Source organism: Odontomachus brunneus, unplaced genomic scaffold, assembly GCF_010583005.1.
Source record: "Odontomachus brunneus isolate Ranch 3 - 2012 unplaced genomic scaffold, Obru_v1 Obru_scaffold_026, whole genome shotgun sequence".
Classification (NCBI taxonomy): Eukaryota; Metazoa; Arthropoda; class Insecta; order Hymenoptera; family Formicidae; genus Odontomachus; species Odontomachus brunneus.
The window spans coordinates 89,501-110,726 of NW_022639476.1; the positions used below are offsets into that span (position 1 = coordinate 89,501).

At 41.2% G+C, this 21,226-nt stretch overlaps 6 protein-coding genes across 6 annotated transcripts in view; 3 read left to right on the forward strand and 3 right to left on the reverse strand.

Moving 5' to 3' along the window:
- Positions 1-1,162: 1,162 nt before the first annotated feature.
- On the reverse strand, positions 1,163-5,087 carry LOC116842667. The gene is made up of 5 exons (XM_032812207.1): positions 4,887-5,087; positions 2,650-4,635; positions 2,446-2,565; positions 2,227-2,380; positions 1,163-2,112 (listed from the first exon to the last, which is right to left on the reverse strand). The coding sequence occupies exons 2-5, from the start codon at positions 4,628-4,630 to the stop codon at positions 2,013-2,015; spliced, it is 2,355 nt and encodes a 784-aa protein (XP_032668098.1). The 5' UTR covers positions 4,631-4,635; positions 4,887-5,087; the 3' UTR covers positions 1,163-2,012.
- Positions 5,088-6,502: 1,415 nt separating this feature from the next.
- On the forward strand, positions 6,503-11,193 carry LOC116842663 (kinesin-like protein KIF18A). The gene is made up of 3 exons (XM_032812201.1): positions 6,503-6,754; positions 7,596-10,154; positions 10,400-11,193. Exons 2-3 carry the CDS (start codon positions 7,654-7,656, stop codon positions 10,437-10,439), a joined length of 2,541 nt encoding a protein of 846 aa, XP_032668092.1. The 5' UTR covers positions 6,503-6,754; positions 7,596-7,653; the 3' UTR covers positions 10,440-11,193.
- Positions 10,744-12,533, reverse strand: LOC116842665. The gene is made up of 3 exons (XM_032812203.1): positions 11,735-12,533; positions 11,473-11,662; positions 10,744-11,394 (listed from the first exon to the last, which is right to left on the reverse strand). The coding sequence occupies exons 1-3, from the start codon at positions 11,998-12,000 to the stop codon at positions 11,365-11,367; spliced, it is 486 nt and encodes a 161-aa protein (XP_032668094.1). The 5' UTR covers positions 12,001-12,533; the 3' UTR covers positions 10,744-11,364.
- Positions 12,534-12,581: 48 nt separating this feature from the next.
- On the reverse strand, positions 12,582-14,217 carry LOC116842664 (28S ribosomal protein S35, mitochondrial). Its single transcript, XM_032812202.1, has 3 exons — positions 13,969-14,217; positions 13,025-13,638; positions 12,582-12,866 (listed from the first exon to the last, which is right to left on the reverse strand). The coding sequence occupies exons 1-3, from the start codon at positions 14,081-14,083 to the stop codon at positions 12,600-12,602; spliced, it is 996 nt and encodes a 331-aa protein (XP_032668093.1). The 5' UTR covers positions 14,084-14,217; the 3' UTR covers positions 12,582-12,599.
- Positions 14,218-18,327: 4,110 nt separating this feature from the next.
- Positions 18,328-19,167, forward strand: LOC116842585. Its single transcript, XM_032811993.1, has 2 exons — positions 18,328-18,611; positions 18,872-19,167. The coding sequence occupies exons 1-2, from the start codon at positions 18,452-18,454 to the stop codon at positions 19,063-19,065; spliced, it is 354 nt and encodes a 117-aa protein (XP_032667884.1). The 5' UTR covers positions 18,328-18,451; the 3' UTR covers positions 19,066-19,167.
- A 913-nt stretch (positions 19,168-20,080) lies between these two features.
- LOC116842586 (ejaculatory bulb-specific protein 3) overlaps positions 20,081-21,226 on the forward strand; it is a 2,022-nt gene continuing 876 nt past the window's right edge. The window contains exon 1 of the mRNA XM_032811995.1: positions 20,081-20,505. Coding sequence (XP_032667886.1) covers positions 20,319-20,505 — 187 coding nt within the window. The 5' untranslated portion in view covers positions 20,081-20,318. The remainder of the gene's footprint in view (positions 20,506-21,226) is intronic.

Genomic DNA, 21,226 nt, shown 5'->3' on the forward strand with positions numbered 1-21,226 from the left:
TATATATATATATATATATATATATATATATATATATATAAACACAATCTGCAAAATTGAATGTAGTTAAAGGATAAACAATTATCTAAAATATGACAATATAGATTATGTTATAACATCAATTACATCATAATAAATAATCTAATGTTATAGAAAATGACGGGTTGTTGTACCGTGGGGTGCAAAAACAGAAAACCTATTTTTAACAGCAAAACTATAGCTATGCATTCATTTATTAAATAATATTTAAATTATATTTAAAATAATAGTATTTAAATAATAAGTGCATAGCTTTGTTTTTGTTCTGAGCATACATATATTTATGTTTACATATGTTTACTCATACATATATACATGTGTTATGTATATATATTGTTATATTTCTATATTTTATTGTGCGAATATGTTAATTATGTGTTTATGTCAATAGTTCTTGGAAATTAACATTTATTGAATAAAAATACTGCTAAAATATTTATTTGCTTGTGTTTTCCCCATTTCTGTTTCGCGCTTTCTTTTGCATACATAATCACCGCTCATTGGCTACGCCATTTTGTATCCAATCAATCAAAACTTGGAGCAGCCTTAGCCAGTTCCTTATATCTAGGGTCTCTAGTTCGAATCAATGCTGCGAGATCGCGAAACTTTTAGTGCGATCGCTTTGGTCGCTTTGCGCTATAAGCGTCATTCTATCTTTTTCCCGTAGATAAACGATAAAGATAAAATGACGCTTAAGCGCCCAAAACGAACGCATCAAAATTTGGCGATCTCGCAACACTGGTTCAAACACGTTCGGATCTGATTTTTGTAAAATACGTATCTCGGTACCTTGGATGAAAAGGTATTAGATATAAGTCTGAGTTCAAGTAAAATAATAAGAAGAATCGGATACACCTGTAAATAATCTGAATGTTTCCCTTTTGCTCCAAAATGTAATAAATTTTCATAAAAGTAACGTGATACGTTGGAATAAGTGTTGGAGTATTTAATCGAGGTGTGTTCAATCTCTCGATTGCACGTGTCACTTTTTAAATATGTGTATATTTTTTTATTTTGTCGCACTTTGCAAGAATTTTTGGCATGCATCGCTTCGCTTCTGACATCGCAAATCACGATGATTATGGCGAGGGGCCAGGAACTTTGATTATCGAGTTTACATCAGTTATTAGAGAAATGTTTTTATGAGTTTATTCGACAAAATACTAATATCGGTATGTCATCAGTACAAAAATTTGTGGAGAACTTAATGTGTGTGTGTGTGTGTGTAAACTTATTCTCTTTTCTGGTTTACACCTTTCTGCAAGGCATTTTATGTAAAATTGATTGTTTTATACTATACTTGACAGAATTTACCTATATGAAGACTTAGTATCTTAAGACAATTCATCAATATCTTCTCAACATTTAAAAAAGAATGCTTTTTGACAATCAATAAAAAAAAAACTAGCTATAAACTAGCAGACAATTTCTTGTCCCAATGTACAAATCACAATGATATCAATAATTCCAAATGTATCTCAACTTTTTTCCAGCAAATAATTTTATATATTAAATCTGCTATTTTCTTTCTTTCTTTATGGATTGTCCATACTTGAGCAAGAGCAAGAAAGGAAAAAAGAAGCACGCATAGCTAAAAGAAAGCATAGTCACCGCCAGCACGAATCTATACAAATGTATATTATAAGAACTATTCCAAATTATCTTACAAGCCAACATTATACAAGTTGCTTCTGTGTGTGTATGTGTGTATATGGAAAAAATGAAATAATTATTTCCTCCTTAAAACAGAAGTAGCACTATAGATAGCGCACAGTACGTAAAGTGTTGCTTACGATATTATGCTGCTATGCCAATGAACTTGAGACAGATCAAAGCACGGGAAATGTTGATTATACAACAGTCTCAACTGATTTTACAACAGTAGTTTTTCAATTGGTACAAAAGAAAAAATATCTTAGCGATGAGAGAGAGAGAGAGAGAAAGAGTATAATAATTCATACCATTATCGTGCTCTATATCGGGTTTATATTGCGAGCCTTCATTTGCAGTTCAAAGCGCCGATTCGTCCGTACGCTCTTCAGCACCGTCCGCGTTTCATGTTGTTGCTTCTGTCTGCAGATATTTGCAAGTTCCACAATGTATTAGACGCATCTTTATCGTCGCATAAAGTTACATTTATAGCGTTCAATTGAATTATGGCATTACGTCGTAGATATTGTGCCGTACCTCGAGAAAACAGTTTGCTTCTTCAATATGACATGGGTAGCTTCTGCCTTCCTCAACTTGAACCCGAATCTGTTGTACGTGCCGTTACTTGTGTCACTGGGCAATAGCTTCATGCCTTTTTTTGCATCTACCTCGGAAAGAACTTTCTTTGTCGCTGCAATTTCAGTAAAATAAGAGAAAAGTACAAATAATACACCAGAGTATGTATATAAACTCTACCAAATTCCAGATGTCTGCTTTCCAAACGCTTTTTTGCGTCCACGACTGATTCAGACTTGGCAAACATCTTCTCATGCATTCTTTTGAAGTTTGGCACTTTTTTCACCGACGATCTTTTCTCTGTGAACAATTTCGTAACATTGAGAATACAGCGTAACGAACAGAACGATTAGATAAGATGGAACGATTGTAGCTGATTTGTACCAGAATTCTTTCCAACCGATTCGAGTCTCTTTGGTGTGGCTTGAATTTTGCCAAGACTCAGGCTCGCAGCGTTAAAACTGTGCAATCTTCCTCTCGAGGTGCTCATCCTCGAACTTGATTTCGCATTCAACGGAGAGGCCAATGATTCGTGGCTGAATTTACGAATCTCGATTCTTTTCGATTTGTGTGCTGAATTCATAATTGCAATATTCCTCTGTACGCCGCTGTTGCGCGTCACGCTTGACTGCCGATTGCCAATTGATTTGCTGATTGAATTATGCACACTGTTCCCGTCGGATCCTATATTTGCAAAGCGTACTCTGCAGAATTTCTTAGCGCTCGGCAAGTTTGCGTCTGCGGCGTTCACGGCAGTACGTTTTCTGATCATCTGTCGTAGACCCGGTGTCTGCGGATCCTTCAGTTCGTAAGTAACATCTCTCTTGCTGTTTTGGCTTTTATTAAGCTCAGTCACTTGGTCGACGTCGTGAACGGTGTCTTGTTGCGCGGTATTCGCAGCGTGAGCTTGACCGTGAGTATCGCCAACGTTCTCCGATATATCCACGTCCAATAGAGAAGGCATCTTCGACACATCTTGGATGGCCAGTGCAGCGTATATGCCAGACTGATTCGTATACCTCGACCTGGTATTCGGATATGCCGTGTCATCTTGTACCACCGACAGGGTGGATGTATCAAAGATCGGATTTGCTCGTGCTAACGGCGTCTTCTCCTCTTGCGGAGTGGACGACATCAAAGGTGTTTTGTTCTCTCCTCGCGTCGGCGAGGACAGCTTACCAGCGGACCTATTCGTCGTCTTAGCGGCGAAACTTCGACGAGAGCTTTCCCCCGCAGACGCGTCTGACGCTTCGGCAGATGTACTGCTCTCTGCGTCGATCGAACGATTTAACCGATTACTGCCAGCAGCAATCGTAAGCGTATCTGACTTACTGTCGAGCGACAACTTCCTCAGTAACACTACCGGTTCCGCTAGTACGTCTCTCATCTGCGAAGCCGTCAATAATTTCGCCAGTTTCGAATTCAATAACCGATGCTTGTCCGCTGATAAATTTCTGCTGTCACTTGACGATTCACCGAGACTTGGCGAGGTGCCGCTACTTGCGAAAGACCTCTTCGACGGTCTCTTTCTCTTATGTGCGGATACATTCGATTTAGGCGACTTTTTTGATGGGGACCTCAGTACAATTTTTGGAGATTTTGAGAATCTGTGCGTAATACCCTTTAGCTTTGCGCTAGACATTACGCGTTTACTCTTTGTTACCGATGACGCTGGCGAACGTTCCTTGGACATACCTCGCAGGCTGTCCTTTTCTGCCTTCCGTAACTTATTGCTGGAATCATTGTTGTACAAATTCTCCCCAGGCGTAAGGGACAACTTTCTCGGGGTTTTCAATAGTCTCGAGACCGACACTGAATGCGTCTTTGGAGAGCTTAAAGAAACTGGTGATTTTTTAGGTGTCTTTGTAGATCTGTGAGGCGTAAGACTAAGCTTGATGGGCGTGCTCTTAGGAGTGACCATACCAGACTGTTCATTTACACTTGGCACAATCATTTTTTGTTGCACCTTTTTAGGAGTTTTATTCAAATCCGCCGAATCAGTCCACTGAAAGAGATTATCGTCTGTAGATTGGATCGTGGAGACATTAGCGTTACTCCTCGATAATCTCTTTGATTCGTTGCAACTTTCATTTTTGTGTGCTTTACTCTCACTTTCTGCCCCCTTGACTATGTTAAAATTCCGGCTAGATGCCTTCTTCTTTTTAGATTTGCTAAGTGTTGATTTTGCATTAGTTGTCTTTTTTCTAGTGCTTTGCCCAGTAGTCACTTCCGAATTACTCTTTACATTCACAGATCTTTTTCCTCTCACTGATCGTTTATTTTCATCCCTTGATTTGGTCATACTTTCATTTAAACTAATCAATTTCTGTGCCTTGGCTCTAGTGGTAATGAAAGATTGCTCCATCGTATCTGAAAAATAACACATTTGTAACATGTTTTTCGCGGTAACTGGTTTGTTGCTGCTACAATAACACGGCGATGCGATCAAGGATTTATCAAGATAGACATCGACTCTTGGAAAATGTTTGAATTTCCGCAAAAATAATTATAAAATATGCATAAACATTATGTGTGAAGATGACCGACCGCAAGACGAAAGTTATAACCTTATATTCTGCCGATCTTGCTAAAGATATGGGTGGAATTTATTTACTTCTTACCTGCACTTGACAATTCACTCGGGTAACATTTACTCTCCCGATTTTGCTTTGTGATCTACCTGGCACAAAACACCTCGTACTCTTTGGTCAGTGAGCATTAAAACTTTTATGTGATCGTTACTTGTGTTACTCTCAAACGCCGTTTCCTGCAAAATATCTCGGTTAATAACATACTTGCGCGCGCAATTCGTTAGACAATCGTAGAGTTAAGCCTTATACACAATGCGAGGCAACAGACAATAGGTACTTTCCAATTGCTTAACACATCTTATGGCTCCTGCACACAGGACGCGGTAATGCTTGCCGCGCGGCGGAAGTTCGCGCGACAGCCAATCAATATGTTGTTTTTCCGTAAGAGCTAGAAGGTTATTACGGAAAGCAGCATATTGATTGGCTGTCGCACAAACTTCCGTCGCGCGGCAAGTGTTGCCTCCTGTGGGCAGGAGCCATAAGACGTAAGCAGTAAGCAAATTGACCAATCACAGTCGTTGATTCTTGGACCGTAAAAAAAATCAATAACTGTAATTGGTCAATTTGCTTAAGCGTCTTCTACAATGGCAGTAGGAGTAGTAGTAAGAAATAAGCAGTAAGCAAATTGACCAATTACAGTTATTGATTTTTTTTACGGTCCAAGAATCAACGACTGTGATTGGTCAATTTGCTTACTGCTTACGTCTTATGGCTCCTGCACACAGGACGCGGTAATGCTTGCCGCGCGGCGGAAGTTCGCGCGACAGCCAATCAATATGCTGCTTTCCGTAATAACCTTCTAGCTCTTACGGAAAGCAGCATATTGATTGGCTGTCGCACAAACTTCCGTCGCGCGGCAAGTGTTGCCTCCTGTGGGCAGGAGCCATAAGACGTAAGCAGTAAGCAAATTGACCAATCACAGTCGTTGATTCTTGGACCGTAAAAAAAATCAATAACTGTAATTGGTCAATTTGCTTAAGCGTCTTCTACAATGGCAGTAGGAGTAGTAGTAAGAAATAAGCAGTAAGCAAATTGACCAATTCCATTCTCACGTTTCAAAAATAATCGATTGTGATTGGTCTATTTACTTACTGCTTATTTCTTACTACTACTCCTACTGCCATTGTAGAAGACGCTTTATTGCTTACATCTTACTGCTCAAGTTTTTCTATGTGCCACCAGCTTAAGCGCATTGAAATGACATAACTGCATGTGCGTAGCATAAGACTGTATGGACCAATGAGCATCGAGTATTTAGCCGCCATATTGATGCTCAATACTTGATGCTCATTGGTCCATACAATATTATGCTATGCTATGTAGTTATGTAATTTCATGTGTGAGGATCCTTATTCTATCTTTATTGTTCATTATATACGGGAAGAAGATAGAATGATGCTTATGCGCATAAGCGCCCAAAGCGAACGCAATCTAAGCTTTCAGTGAGCGATTGGGTTCCGAAAGGCACTGCCTGTACTGAAAATCTATAGTTTATGTCACATATATTATAGAATTTCAATACTGACAGTGAATTTTGAAACGCAACCTGGAGTACTAGATACGCATTCAATCGAATTCGCACCGTAAGAAATAGCTAGATGTTCCCTAGCATTTATTTAAGCAGCTGACAGTTGGCCCGACTGCGCTTGATCGTCATCGTTTAAAATTCGAAGCTTTCAACGTAAAGCCGACAACGGCTGCTGGCGTGCTTTGTGTGGTGTAGCGGTAATTACTTCATTACATCGGTCTTTCTCGATTAGTGCACGCGTGAGGCCAGAATCACACATCAAAGGATTACGTTCGCTCGAAAATTGGAATAAAACTACTGACGAAACATACAGAAAGAGAGAGAGAGAGGCTGTTGGAGGCTCTTGAAGGCAGCATGTTGTGAAGGCTACGTAAGCAGCTTTTTTTGTTATTTTGCTTGCGTGTTTACTTATTTGCTTGCTTGTTTGTTTGCTTGCTTGTTTACTTGCTTGTTTGCTTGCTTGCTTGCTTGCTTGCTTGCTTGCTTGCTTGCTTGCTTGCTTGCTTGCTTGCTTGCTTGCTTGCTTGCTTGCTTGCTTGCTTGCTTGCTTGCTTGCTTGCTTGCTTGCTTGCTTGCTTGCTTGCTTGCTTGCTTGCTTGCTTGCTTGCTTGCTTGCTTGCTTGCTTGCTTGCTTGCTTGCTTGCTTGCTTGCTTGCTTGCTTGCTTGCTTGCTTGCTTGCTTGCTTGCTTGCTTGCTTGCTTGCTTGCTTGCTTGCTTGCTTGCTTGCTTGCTTGCTTGCTTGCTTGCTTGCTTGCTTGCTTGCTTGCTTGCTTGCTTGCTTGCTTGCTTGCTTGCTTGCTTGCTTGCTTGCTTGCTTGCTTGCTTGCTTGCTTGCTTGCTTGCTTGCTTGCTTGCTTGCTTGCTTGCTTGCTTGCTTGCTTGCTTGCTTGCTTGCTTGCTTGCTTGCTTGCTTGCTTGCTTGCTTGCTTGCTTGCTTGCTTGCTTGCTTGCTTGCTTGCTTGCTTGCTTGCTTGCTTGCTTGCTTGCTTGCTTGCTTGCTTGCTTGCTTTTCTGCCTGCCTGCCTGCCTACCTGCCTGCTTACCTACCTATCTACCTACCTATTTACCTACTTACTTGCTTACTTACCTATGTACTATCTATCTATCTTATTTACCTATTTATCTATCTATCTGTTTATCTGCCTACACGCCTACCTATGTACGTTTTTACTAATCGCTGAACAGTGAGACTGATGAAAATCTTTTTCAGCAATTCAGAGGTGTTGATGCAACAAGAGTAGACGCGGACGTGCGTCACGTGGAGCAGCATGGTTTTTGGCAAAAAAGACACAACGAAGGCGAGCTCGCCTAGTAGAACAGACGCAAGGAAAGTGTTGTCAAAGTCAAACGCGAGCAGCAAGACAGCCGCGAAGGCGTCCACGCGAGCAAATGCATCCGAAATTTCGATCAAAGTGATTGTGAGGATCCGGCCGCACAACGAACGAGAGCTACAAGACAACAGCAGAACTGTCATCGAGACTGTGGATGACAAAATGTTGATCTTCGATCCAAAGGAGAAGGAGACACCCTTTTTCTTCCATAATGTAGCTCAACGAGGTAGGGATATGCTGAAGAAGCAAAACAAGCATCTTCAGTTCATCTTCGATAGAGTCTTCGACCAAACATCCGTGAACACGAACGTCTTTGAGGGCAGCACCAAGAGTCTAATCGGCAACCTCCTGGATGGCTACAATTGTTCCGTATTCGCATACGGTGCCACTGGTGCCGGCAAGACTCACACGATGCTGGGTAACAAAAACGATCCTGGCATCACTTATCTCACAGTGGCGGAGCTCTTCTCAGAGATCGAGAAGCAGAGCAGCCATCGTGAGTTCCAGTTGAACGTTACTTATCTGGAGATCTATAATGAGAATGTACAGGATTTACTGCACAAGTCGGGTCAGCTGCAGCTGAGAGAGGACGGCAGATGCGGCGTCGTGGTCGCCGGCCTCAAGCCGATTGCCATTCGAGGCGCCGAGGAGTTGCTGTCGCTTCTGGCGGAGGGCAACAAGAACCGCACGCAGCATCCCACGGACGCGAATAAGGAGAGCAGCAGAAGCCACGCGGTCTTTCAGGTGTACATCGAAATAATCGACAAACTGGACAGCCAGGTCCAGCGTGTGAAATTGTCAATGATCGACCTGGCAGGCTCTGAGAGAGCGTCCGCCACCGGCTGCAAAGGCGTGAGGTTCAAGGAGGGCGCCAACATCAACAAGTCCCTGCTCGCTCTTGGCAATTGCATCAACAATCTCGCGGACGGCACCAAGCACATACCATACAGGGACTCAAAGCTCACGAGACTGCTCAAGGATTCGCTTGGCGGCAATTGCCGTACCGTTATGATCGCCAATATCGGCCCTTCCAGTCTCACTTACGAGGACACGTATAACACTCTGAGGTACGCGAATCGGGCCAAAAAGATCAAATCGTACGCCCAGAAGAATGTGTCGTGCGAGACACATATCGCCGGGTACATCAAAATAGTGGAGGAGCAGAAGAAGGAGATCGCCATCTTGAAGGCGCGACTCGCCGTGCTGGAGAGCGGCGCGCAACCGATGATTCTCACGGATAGCGAGCGACCGAGCAAACAGATGCTGGAAGCGCACAACAAGCTATCCAAGTTGTATAGCAGGAAGAAGGATCTGATCGAGAGGATGCTGGTCCTAGAAAGCTCCGACAAAATATTAGCCTGCAGGATACTCTACAAGAAGGACGCGGACGAGAGGCTGCGCAATCTGACCGCTGCCGACGACACGCTACCGTCGGACGAGCAGAACGCCAGCGGCAAATCGCGTATCAACAAGTCCCTCCGTTACTTCCAGCGGCAAAGAGACTCGCTCAAGACGCTGACCGAAGCGGCCTGGCAGGAGCTGTGCTCCGTGGATGCGGAGATACAGAGGGTGGCGGCCGGCAAGGACAATAAGCAGCTCGATGAATGCCTGCGAGACAAGCTGTCCCTGCAGAACTGTGAGATTGAGAGATGCTGGATCTTCGGTATGCGGCAACACATCAGGAAGCTCTGCGGCCTGCTGCAATGCGAGAGGCAGTCAGTCAACACCATCACAAGAAACATGAGCGCGACACTGCAAAACTATTACAACATGGTGAAGGGCTACGGCACGATGACCGAGCGCATGCAGGCAGAATTCAAGGAGCTGGTTAAGCTGCTCGAAGGCTTTCGCAATATCAAGTGGTCAGATTCCGATGCGCCGGTGAACGACGCTGGAGACTTCGACGTATTTGCCTGCCTCAGCACGATCGGAATGGACTCGTTTGGTAGCGCGATGCCACCGGCCGCGATCACGCCGGAGCTTAACGAACAGGAACGCGATGTTCGTGGTGTCTTGAATACCACTTTCAACGCCGGCGACATCTCCAACTCGAGCGACGAATCCAACGCTTCTACTGACAAACCCGTGTCAGGGACTTTGCCCAAGAAGAACGTCGCGAGGGTGATCAGGAAGCGTCCGCTCTCCGACAAGAATCAGGAGAGCACCAGCACGCCCGTCAAGCAGACGAAGAAGCATACGAGTAACAGTAAGACTATTGCGCCTGGTGGCGGTCGCGCGGGCAAGGAGAATGTGCACAAGCACAGGCTACCTACTCAATTGAGCGCCAAGAGTATCGCTATTTTGAACAAACTGAAGGAGGCTAATTCCTCGTCCGGCAACGAAGAAGGAACAGACGTGACGTTTAAAACGGTGCGCAATAAGGAGAGGCGTGCTCTCATGACCACACATCCGTACCAGAAACCGGCCCTTGGGAGGAAGTAAGTGATTTACATCGTTGCGTCATGTATTAACGCGTGGATTGTACAGCTTGATTGTATTGCAAATAAATGTCAATTGAAACGCGCGCGTATTTTTTTTGTTTCTTTTTTACTGGACGTTTCATCGACTCTCGACCGCGCGAGCATCATAGTCACTGCATTCGACGTGTCAACTCGCTTTCATTTCAATCCTTCCCTCGAACTCTATATGACGCGAAATATACATGGCACATGTTCTATTGCAGACACACTCCAGCTCCACCGTCCAGCAGAGTCCCGTGGTGATCCTAAATGAAGACTTAGCATTTTTGTATCTTTTGGATATCTTTTGTACGTAAGGTCAGAGAGATAATAGACTTTTAAATGTCGTACAAAGTCAGCAGAGAGAGTAAGGCTTTCTCCCTCTTTCCTTTTTATTAATAATTGATTTTTCAATTTAATCTGTATCCCTGTGTCGTAGACATCGCTAGCTTTACATCCCGAGCAAAAGTTGCTCTATATTGTAATGTGACAACATTTTAATATTATATTATTGTGTGTTTTCTGTAGGTTATTATAGCGTATTATTTTACACGATGACATTTACGTATACATATATATATATATATTTATAATTGTGCAAGCAGACATCTGTGTATGTTAGGAAGAGCAGAATAACAAATTTCGCAGTGTCGCTTCACTTAATTTGTACATGATGTAATTACATATTTTTAGAAATTATTCGAGGTTGACTTCAAAAGGTCGCAGACGAAACGGTAAATGGCGCTTCGTAATAGTACAATTTTAAACAACATTTAGGACTAGATTAGTTAAAACCTCGCATAATATACTTTATTATACATAATACACTTTAATGTTAGTTTGTTCTTCGAAACTACATCGTTCGATGTTGCCTAAGAGCTTTGTGTAATCTATCGACAAAGTATAATGCAATAATTACTACCAAAATACTATACGCGTGTTGACTTTGAATTACGGAGATTTATGTCGGACAAACTTCGAATGTCAAATAAACAAGACGAAAACAAAGAAAGAATAACTTGGGTTTTATTTTCTTTCTTTTTTTATTTTTCTTATGCGTGTATGTGTGTGTGTATGTTGAGATGACATTACAGAATTCTCATCGTGTCGATATCTCCGAGTAACTTTAAGAGAATTATTTGCAGGAACGCTAAATGTATTTCATCTTACGATGAGAAACGAGAACGTGTCAGTCATTCGCATCCAAATTGAGACTTTCCTGAAAAAGTGTTATTAATGCAATTTTGGATCGCCCGTGTTTTTATATTCTCAATTCGAGAGAATAGAGCATACTCACGTAGTTTCGCAAGGCACGCGACACGTGTGTTGAGATTTCGGGGATCGTCAGGTCCATGTCCGACGACCGTCGCCGACCACTGACTATCGTCGGCAACATCGATCTCGAGCGATCGTAGAGCGAAGCAAACGACTGCAATAAGAACGCCAAAAATGCCAATGACGCTAGCACGCTGATAGGATCGAAGGTGCTAAAAGAATCCAGAATCTCGCTGTTGACAACTGCCGCCACGAGAGACAACTTCGATTTTACGCTGACTTACTGATAATGAGCCGGCGATGCAAACGAGCCGAATCCGCTGTAATAACTGCGCCGGAGGTAATTGGGCTGCTGCGACGTGGCGAAAGTTTGCGAATCCGAGTAAAACTGCGCGTCATTTCTCGGCTCGATCGTGTTCGATAAATCACATAGAGGCGGATTCCTACAAGATAACACTCGACTTGCGCTTGCAGCGTGCTTCGATAGCTGCGTCTCGCATAGAATAACGTCGAGCCAAGCACTGACCAAGAGCGCAATAATCTTCAACATTTTCCTCACTTAGGCTCGAGCTTATTTATTATAGGCGAGATCGATACAATTATTTAAAAATACAAGCGTTACTGTCACTCTCGCGCGGCACGTTGCACCGTCGAAAATTTCTATCTTGCATCTCGAAGGTGAAACGACTCGGATCTGCGAGATACTTGCTCGCATATATAAACGACGTCGAAAGGGGGAGACAGAGAGAGACAAACGATACCGAGCGCGCGTTTCCGGTCGATTCTTCGTACGCCCTAGTTGTTTTTCTTCTTTTATTCAAATCGCAATTTCGCCGTCAATTCGCGCACGATTATGGACACGATTACGGATCTCCGACTCGCTCTACCGGCACGTTCATTCTGTAACGAGCGTGAAATTACGTAAATTGAATAGGACATTACTTGCAAAAACTACAAAGAACGATGGATATCGCTGTCGGACGAAAGACAAGAGAGAAATTCACCCAAAGACATCTCTCTACGAGTGAATTTCTTGATTTAAAAGAAGAATCGCTGTCGAACGAAAGAGACTTCTCTCTACAGGAATAGAGTTTACTTTGCTGAAAATAATCTGAAACAAAAAAGAATCGCTCACGTAATAATTACAATTTAGCTTTTATTGTCGCTCTTAAAGTTTAACAAGTTTTTCACGGCTTCTTTGTACTTGTTGATTGAGTACTGATCCTCCCCGTTGTTTATAAGATCCGAAACTGCAATCTTGTATTCTGTCGCATGCGGAATGGTCTCGTAATCGTAATCTGTCGGCGGCTCGGGCCATCTGTACAGTGTCACCAGACTTTTGCGACTCACACTCGAGTCCCAATCAAAGTATTCCATGTCGGCTAGAGATTTCTCAGCTTCCCACGGCTCCACTCTCTGAAATTAAAGATTTTGTTGAATATATATCAGAGAGCAATAAGGGCCAAACTCGTCTTGAAGAAAATCGACCGCGACTCGAAAAGCATTGAGTGACAATTTTTCAGTTCAATTACAATTCCATCTACTTTTTCTTTTTATACTTTTATTAGATTTACCCAGGATTCGTGGTACACTGCCGTGAGGAGGTACCGCGCGTATTCCAGATTTTGCTTCCTAGCCGGACATCTGTCAGCTGTGATGGTTATCACGCCCGTTTCCGTATTGTATCTGTCTCTCAGTAGTCGCAGCAACTTGTCCTTAGCATGAGTGTCCAGGTGAAGGGAAGTCAGTTTGATTTGCAGGCTTACAATTCTGGCAAGCGGCTCCCGTATAGTAGGCGAGGAGTAACAATAGTCGGACGTGACGATCTCGACAGGGAAATGCTCGGTGCACTTGTCGTCGGTGTCGAGAGCTGCGGGCCACTCGGTGCAGAACTGCTTCAGAGCTTCGCAGTGCCTGCGAATCGCCGGCGGTGTGAGGTGCAGAAAATTCGGTATTTTCATGAGCTCGGCGTTAGTGTGTTTGTCGGGCGGTGCGTCTTTCTGCATGTAACCCTGTCGTAACGGCAGCGGCACCGAGGCGGGATGAAAAGTTCGCGCACCCGGCCAAACCGACGTCCAGTCCTGATCAGTTGGCATCTCGGTCGTTCTCGCTGGCGGCACTCGGACTTTTTGCGCTTGTTGTTTCCGTAAGACTTTCTTCCGCGAGTACAGCTCCAATACGCGGAATTCTGAAAACAACTCGCTTGACAATCTTGACACACACACGTGGAAGTAGAGATAGAGGACTGACTTGTACCAAATTCGTAAAACGTCGTCAACGTGGAAAATGAAAGAAAAGGCAGTTTGTCATTCAAACGAATTCATAACCTACACTTCGAAACACTACCGATCAAACATTGTATGTCCTACCAATAGACTACGACGAGATTATTAATTACACAGCTAGAGCTACAATGCAATTGACAATTGTGTCGGTTGATTAATTGTCGAATTGGTTTGACTGTAATCTGGCGAAAGTCAGTCTGGATTAGAGAGGCAGCTATATACATCGTACTAACGTTCTGGCCGCGACTCACTATCCACCTGCGAAACGTTCGCGTAACCTGCAATGAGTTTAAACAGCAAACTATGTTGCACGAGTCTGGCGTCGAGTTTGCGAGTTATCAACAACATCTTTTTATACTTGAAACAGTCGTGTACAGTTTTACAAAACTATAACCTCCTGTTCTGTGTTGTCGATACGAAACTCTAGTATCCAACCTGACCTAAGCTCTTTCTCTCTGGGTGCCATTATGGTTGCGTTCCGTTTCACGCATTATGCGCGCATTGCCTACAATATATGTAACATGAACTATAGATAAATGCGCGCATATGCGTGAAACGGAACGCAGCCTATATGAAACGCGGAAATGTGAAACGCGGAAGACAAAATCTAGACCCGCTACGCGTTCCGCGTTTGTTTTGATTGCCTCATGATTGCCCATTTTCACCATCTCCAGTTACCTTAACTACTGGTTAAAGTGCACGGTGATTGGTTATACTTGTTAAACGACAAGTACGATTGGTCAGTTCCAACGGAATAACTAGCCGGTTAAGGTAGTCGGAGATGGTGAAAATGGCTATTCGGCCATGGGCCGGAAATTCTCTGCGGAACGGAACACGCGGAACCAGTACGACCAATTACAGCCGTCCCGCTCTTTTTTGTGCCGTTTCGCTATAATCTTACCGCTGCAATTTTGCGGAAAGGATAAAGATAGTCGCGGATAACCTCAACATATCTTACATATCTCATTTGCTTCTTATACATTTATTATATATGTATATATATATATATATTTTTTCTTTTTTTTTTTTTTTCGATATTCTTTATTATTTCGTTTAGAAATGATAAGTGGAGGGATCGTAAATAATAAGATGTTAATATTTTGATAATTGTAATAAATAATTATGTATAATATGTGAATATGTTTATATGTTTAATTAACAGCCACAGTCAACAAAAATTACATAATATATTTTCCATAATTAATCATAGCAGATCTCACTTTATTATACATCATAATGTATCACCGCAATTCCGTTGATGTACTTTTCCTTCTGTCCCATAAAGCGGTAAACGCGGCAGCGGAATTATGTTTTAGCTAATCGTAAAATAGTTGCATATTTTCGTAAAAAGTATTTTACTAATTTTACTAAACTATTTTACTAATTTTACTCTTTATCATATATTATATCATTTGTATAAAATATTAAAATTATTAAAAATGTAAGAAATAACATTAAAAAGTCTACTTTTTGTATTATTCCACGTGATCCGCTTCCGCGTATTCCGCTCCATGGGACACAAGGAAAATAGAAAAAACGCCGGAAGAAAAACGGAACTGCTGTAATTGGTCGTACTAACTCCGCACGTTCTGTTCCGCTGAAAATTTCCGCTCCGTGGGACCGTGGCGCCCTAAGGGCGCGTAAAAAACAATAAAGAATGTCGAAAAAATATATATATATATAATAAATGTATAACAAGCAAATGAGATATGTAAGATATGTTGAGGTTATCCACGACTATCTTTATCCTTTCCGCAAAATTGCAGCGGTAAGATTATAACGAAATAACACAAAAAAGAGCGGAACGGCTATGATTGATCGTACTAATTCCGCGTGTTCCGTTCGGCGGAGAATTTCCGCCCCATGGGACGTCGGCCTTAGACTGAAATCCCATGGCATGTATTTTCCGCGTACCGCGTAAACGCGTAACCAATAAATTGCGACGTTTAGTATTTCTGTTGGAACTTCTAAAAGAATAGAAAGATATGATTGGTTACACGGTTACGCGAAAAGACGTGCCATTGGACTCCATCCTTATATTACATGAGGCATATTTTGAGCGGAAAAGCGGTATGGGGAATTATAAAATATTAATTTTTAACGGTATTTATTAATTAAAATGCTTGTATTCAACAGATGAGCTGAAAAGATAAATTTATTAGTAAAAATTGCAGTAAATTAAGTGAATACAATCTTAAAAAATGAATACAGATGTTTATTTGTCCACAAACCGTTCCGCTTTTCCGCGTAACAGTGCGTTCAGATGGAGGAAGAAATAGCGGAACGGAACAATTACGGAAAAGAGATATGGTTGAGGTCAGCCAATTAGAGTAATTCCGTTTTTATTCCGTTCCGTTGTTTGATAGGTGGATTTCACATGGGACGGGACTGTTACGGAACGGAACAAAAATGGAAAACATTCTAATCTATCGACATCGAAAATTGTGAATGTGGAGAAGTGTGTCCGGTTTGTAACGTGTTTCTCGCGACAGAGAAAACGAAAAAACTGTTTATTATCGCAAGTCAGCGAATGTTTGAGAAGTATCATTGATATTTACTTAGGTATATCAATGATACATTTAAAACACCGGAAATTCAAACATTGTTTCATTGATATAAATAAGTAAATATCATGATACCTCTCAAAAATTCGCTAAGTTGCCATAATAAATAGTTTTTCCGCGAGATTTCTCTGTCACGAGAAACACGTTATAAACCGGATACACTTTTCCATACTTCGCAATTTTCGATGTCAATAGATTAGAATGTTTTCCGTTTTTGTTCCGTGCCATGTGAAACCCATCTATCAGACAACGGAACGGAATGAAAACGGAATTACTTTGATTGGCCCCCTCTATATCTTTTTTCCGTAACTGTTCCGTTACGCTATTTCTTTCTCCTGAACGCACTCTAAAGCCCTATGCACAATGCCAGGCGACAGGCAATAGGAATAGACATTAGCCAATAGGAACAGGAAATAGAAATAATTGACCAATCTGATTTCCTATTCCCTGTTCCTATTGCCTGTTGTCTGGCATTGTGCATAGAGCGTTACTGTTGTCAATTTGTGTTTGGAGGCCTGTTCTACAATACGTCGTATGTCGCTGTCGAATGTCGGAGTACAGCTGATGGGCCAATCAGAGGATTTGTTTTTCAAGACAAGTTCTCCTTATTGGACCATCGACTCTGTTCCGACGTCCGACAGCGACATACGACGTATTGTAGAACAGGCCTAACCGCCGTTACGTTAAGACGTGTTCGAACACGTTCGGACCTAATTTTTTGGAATACGTATCTCGGTACTTTGGATGAATAAGCAATAGAGATAAGTTTGAATCCACAAGTACAATAATAATAATAAGAAGAAGAATGTATCTGAATTGTATTGACAAAAGTCAAGTTGGATGTCTGTTTGACTTTCAGTCGGTATATTATTAACAAAATTCATGTCTACCGGAGAATATCTATTTATAATTGCTCGTATTTTGAGTTCTCTTTTAACGATAAATGAGCCTTTAAAAGAGGCTTAGGAGCCACCTGATTGGCTGAAAAGCTACATTTAAGGTTTTTATCGATAAAAGAGGATTCAGAATATGGGCCAATGTCAGTTTCTTTATTTATCACTCTTTATTTATCATTCTTTATTTATCACTCTATTCTTAGCAAAAATTTCGGTAAATATGCGGTATAACGCCTCAATAAAAAAAAAACAAAAAGTGAGCGATAATTTTTTTCAGAAATCAACTCTATGCGTAAAAATATACAAATTTACAAAGTTTGAAAAAAATCCAAGGTGGGGGCGTTATACTGCATATTTACCAAAATTTCCAACGTTGTCAAAGATCAACCGTATTCGTTTAAATTTATTTCGATATGTTTATTGCCCTCGAAAATGTCCTTATATAAATCTAGCCGTCTCTTAAACGTCTCGACGTACTTTTACATGAAAATGATCTCGCAAACAGAAAAAAAGATCGCTCGCGAGGGTAAACTTTTTTAAGTGTTACCTTTTAAGGTTAAAAAAATTTGTGGCTGTGTTACGCGCCGCAATCTCATTAATCTTCATAATATAGACGAAATATTTGGTAACAATTTGTAATAATATTATTAATTTCGTTATTATTGAGGTGAGCACGATTGTGTCCAGACAAAGGAATTGTGTTTGCATTTTCAAGGTAATCAAACGCGTTGCACCTATTTCCCAGATAAGCCAGAAATGTTTTGAAAGATGTCTTTAAAAGCATGCGCTGTCTGAGTAGTCTCGTTTTGCACATAAACTGTGTGTTTAAATGGACCTCAAATTCTTGTCCACACGTGACTAAGTGAGTCGTAAGTGAAGGTCGTAGAGATATCACGGGATGTTGACCCTTAGTTCCTTTTTAACGGTTAATGATCGATAGCAATAGTCCCCATTATTCTCATACCCTCCGAGCCCATTTGCAGTACAGGCTTCAATCCGGTTCCAGTGGCCCTGAAACACGATCTTCAATTTTATTGGCTAAAGCGCCTAATGTCACAAAGGTAGACGACCGTCCGGGGATGAATGCAAAGGGGAGATGTTTCATTGGTTACGACATCATATATAAGATTCCGAGAGCGTGCGTTCCACTTTGTACGAGCAGTGTCTTTCTCGAGCTTGTGTGTGAACAAGCATATATCGGTGCCCTTCTTTCAAACATTTCAAACGTTGTCGAAAGTAATCATCACATTATAACAATGAATAAGCAAATTATTATTCTTTTGAGCTTAGGTATCGTAGCTTTTTGCGAGGGCAAAGAACTTTCGGACCTTTTGCAAGATGAAAAATTCGTAGAAAACGTAAAGAACTGTATATTGGATAAAGAAACATGCGACGACATGGGATTTAAAGTGCGAAGTAAGATATATTTTATGTTTATATATATTCTGTATCGCACGCGCGCGTCTCTATATATTCTCTATATATTTTTTTTGTCTATAATACATTGCGATTTACACACACGCGATGTCTCTTGATAAATGTAAATTTACAAATCGCGCTTACAAAATCATGCCTTTCGCTTGCAAAGTAACTATGTTGATATCGAAGGGATCTAATGATTTCGTTCTCTTGCTGAAAATCAACATTCACATATGATCTGTTTTGTGTATATACAGATGTTCTACTGCCTGAATTGATCAGCAGAGATTGCGAAAGTTGTAGTCCTTCTTTGAAGAAAGATGGGCAAACGTTACTGGCGCTTCTGAAGGAACGATATTCTACCGAGTGGATTATTATCTCCCACATGTACGATCAGGAGATCTACGATATTCCTGGCTATTACACGACTCCGCTGATGCCACCGCTATGAAAACCGACGCGCAGTTATTTTTACAATCTATTCTTTAACATATTTGTAAAAAGTACTCTGAATATTAAAATATTTCATACATATATAAAGCCTTCAAATACACACGGATTTTTTCTCAATCTGCATGTTGTGTGTGCATGTGCTCTAACCTAATCAGTAAATTACGATCAAATTGTTAAAATTTATCGCGTATTGATATGATTATCTAACGGTTGTCCTTTCCGACGAAAAAGAACGGCGATATTTCAATTACATCAACAGTCCTTCCAACGCTATATACGAAGATGAAAAGATTTCAAATGTATACATAATGTACTCTTCTCGCTGTGTTTCTACATTTCTAGTTTACGCGAATGTTTACATATCGATATGGATGTTAGAGACGTTTAGAAAAACTCGAAAGAGCTTGAATTGTTTGGCGACACCATGACGATATCAATATGTAGCTGCGAATCTATCGATACAGATAGAGGGATCGTTGGAACGACTTTCTCCTTCGTGTGTTATATCCACACGTCTCAACGTCTTAATGATAATCGTACGCTATAATCACGCGAAAACAAGCTCTTGAACTTCCTCGTTAGGAAGTTACGAATCTCTCCGTATAGGATTCGCAAAGACCACAGCAAGACGGTATTTTTCAACTATCGCTGCTAAGAATATACACGATTAAATAATTCTCTTCTGATGCAACTCAACGATAATGCGGGTCAAAGACTTGATGCGTCATGAATATCGATGGAACGGATCGTAACGTTGTCGCGATGACAAAGAAAAAACAGACCGTATATCCAAAGAAAAAATTAGGCAAGAAAGTCGAATTTGCTCGCATTTTCGGATGTTTTTACATAATCCTGCATATTATCTCTCTCACTCGAAATTATGGAGCCAGTTCGCAAAGTCTGCATTTTGTGTATCGACACGATGCTGTATAGGTGACCGAGAATCTCGGTAATTTAATGAACAAATATATAAACGTTATACTTTGCAAAATACACACACGTACTACAATGCTGGAACGCGCGTCAGAAACGGTCAAGTGCACGTATACTTCTTCTCCGTTTAGGCTTCCCTATACCCGACGTCCACCCGACCTCCACTCGACTATATAAAAGCTAGAGTCGCCGCTGTACGATCCACACAGTCGTGGATTCTCAATCACGGACCTTTCAATTCTCGTCCGCAGCGTCTCAGTCAAGCTTCCGCGTCAAGATACGCTTATTCTTCTGCATCGACAATCCTTACGGAATACGATGAAGGGATTTCTCTTGGTTTCGCTGGCCTCGCTGATCGCCTTGGCCATTGCCGCCGAAAAATATCCTGAGAAATATGACAACGTGGACGTGGACAGAATTTTACTGAACAATCGTGTCCTCACTAATTATATTCGGTGCTTGATGGACGAGGGACCCTGCACCGCCGAAGGTCGCGAACTGAGAAGTGAGTATAATATAATAATACTATTAAAAATATATTAAAGCTTTTTAAATAATAAGTTGTGTGTGTAACGCTAAGGATCGTGATAAATAATCTTCCGTAGCATATTCGATGCGAAAAGAAATCAGCTCGCCCATTAGACATTATAAAATAATAATAATAATATAAATTAGATAGAATAATTTGTTGCATCCGCGGGTCAATTCCCAATTGTGTGGATATCCCCAACTTAAAATTCAGCGTCTCGTTCGCGGTGGAGGAAAGAACGAGTTCTCTCACTAATGAGCTCGTGTTCAAGAATGACAAGAAAATACTTAACTATTTCGTTCTTTCCGCACGGATCAAAGTTATCCTCGCCGCTTCCTCAATTTGCCAATTGGAAAACACACGTGACTGACTGCAATTACGACAAAGTTCGACACGTACTCTCTCCTCATTACATAATGTCGTCCACCGTGGACTTTCTCATACAAGCATTGCATTCGGTCTACTTTAGTAATCGTCTATATTACACACTTGAGATTGAAATTATTTCAAGAGAAAAGTACGGCAGTACCAAAGGATATTGTATACATTCGATACTTTACGATTCGCTTCATCGCAAAAAATCATGTAGCAATAAATTGATGATATTGATGATAATTGTGCACCAGAGGCCAATAAAAAGATATATATATATATATATATATATATATATATATATATATATATATATATATATATA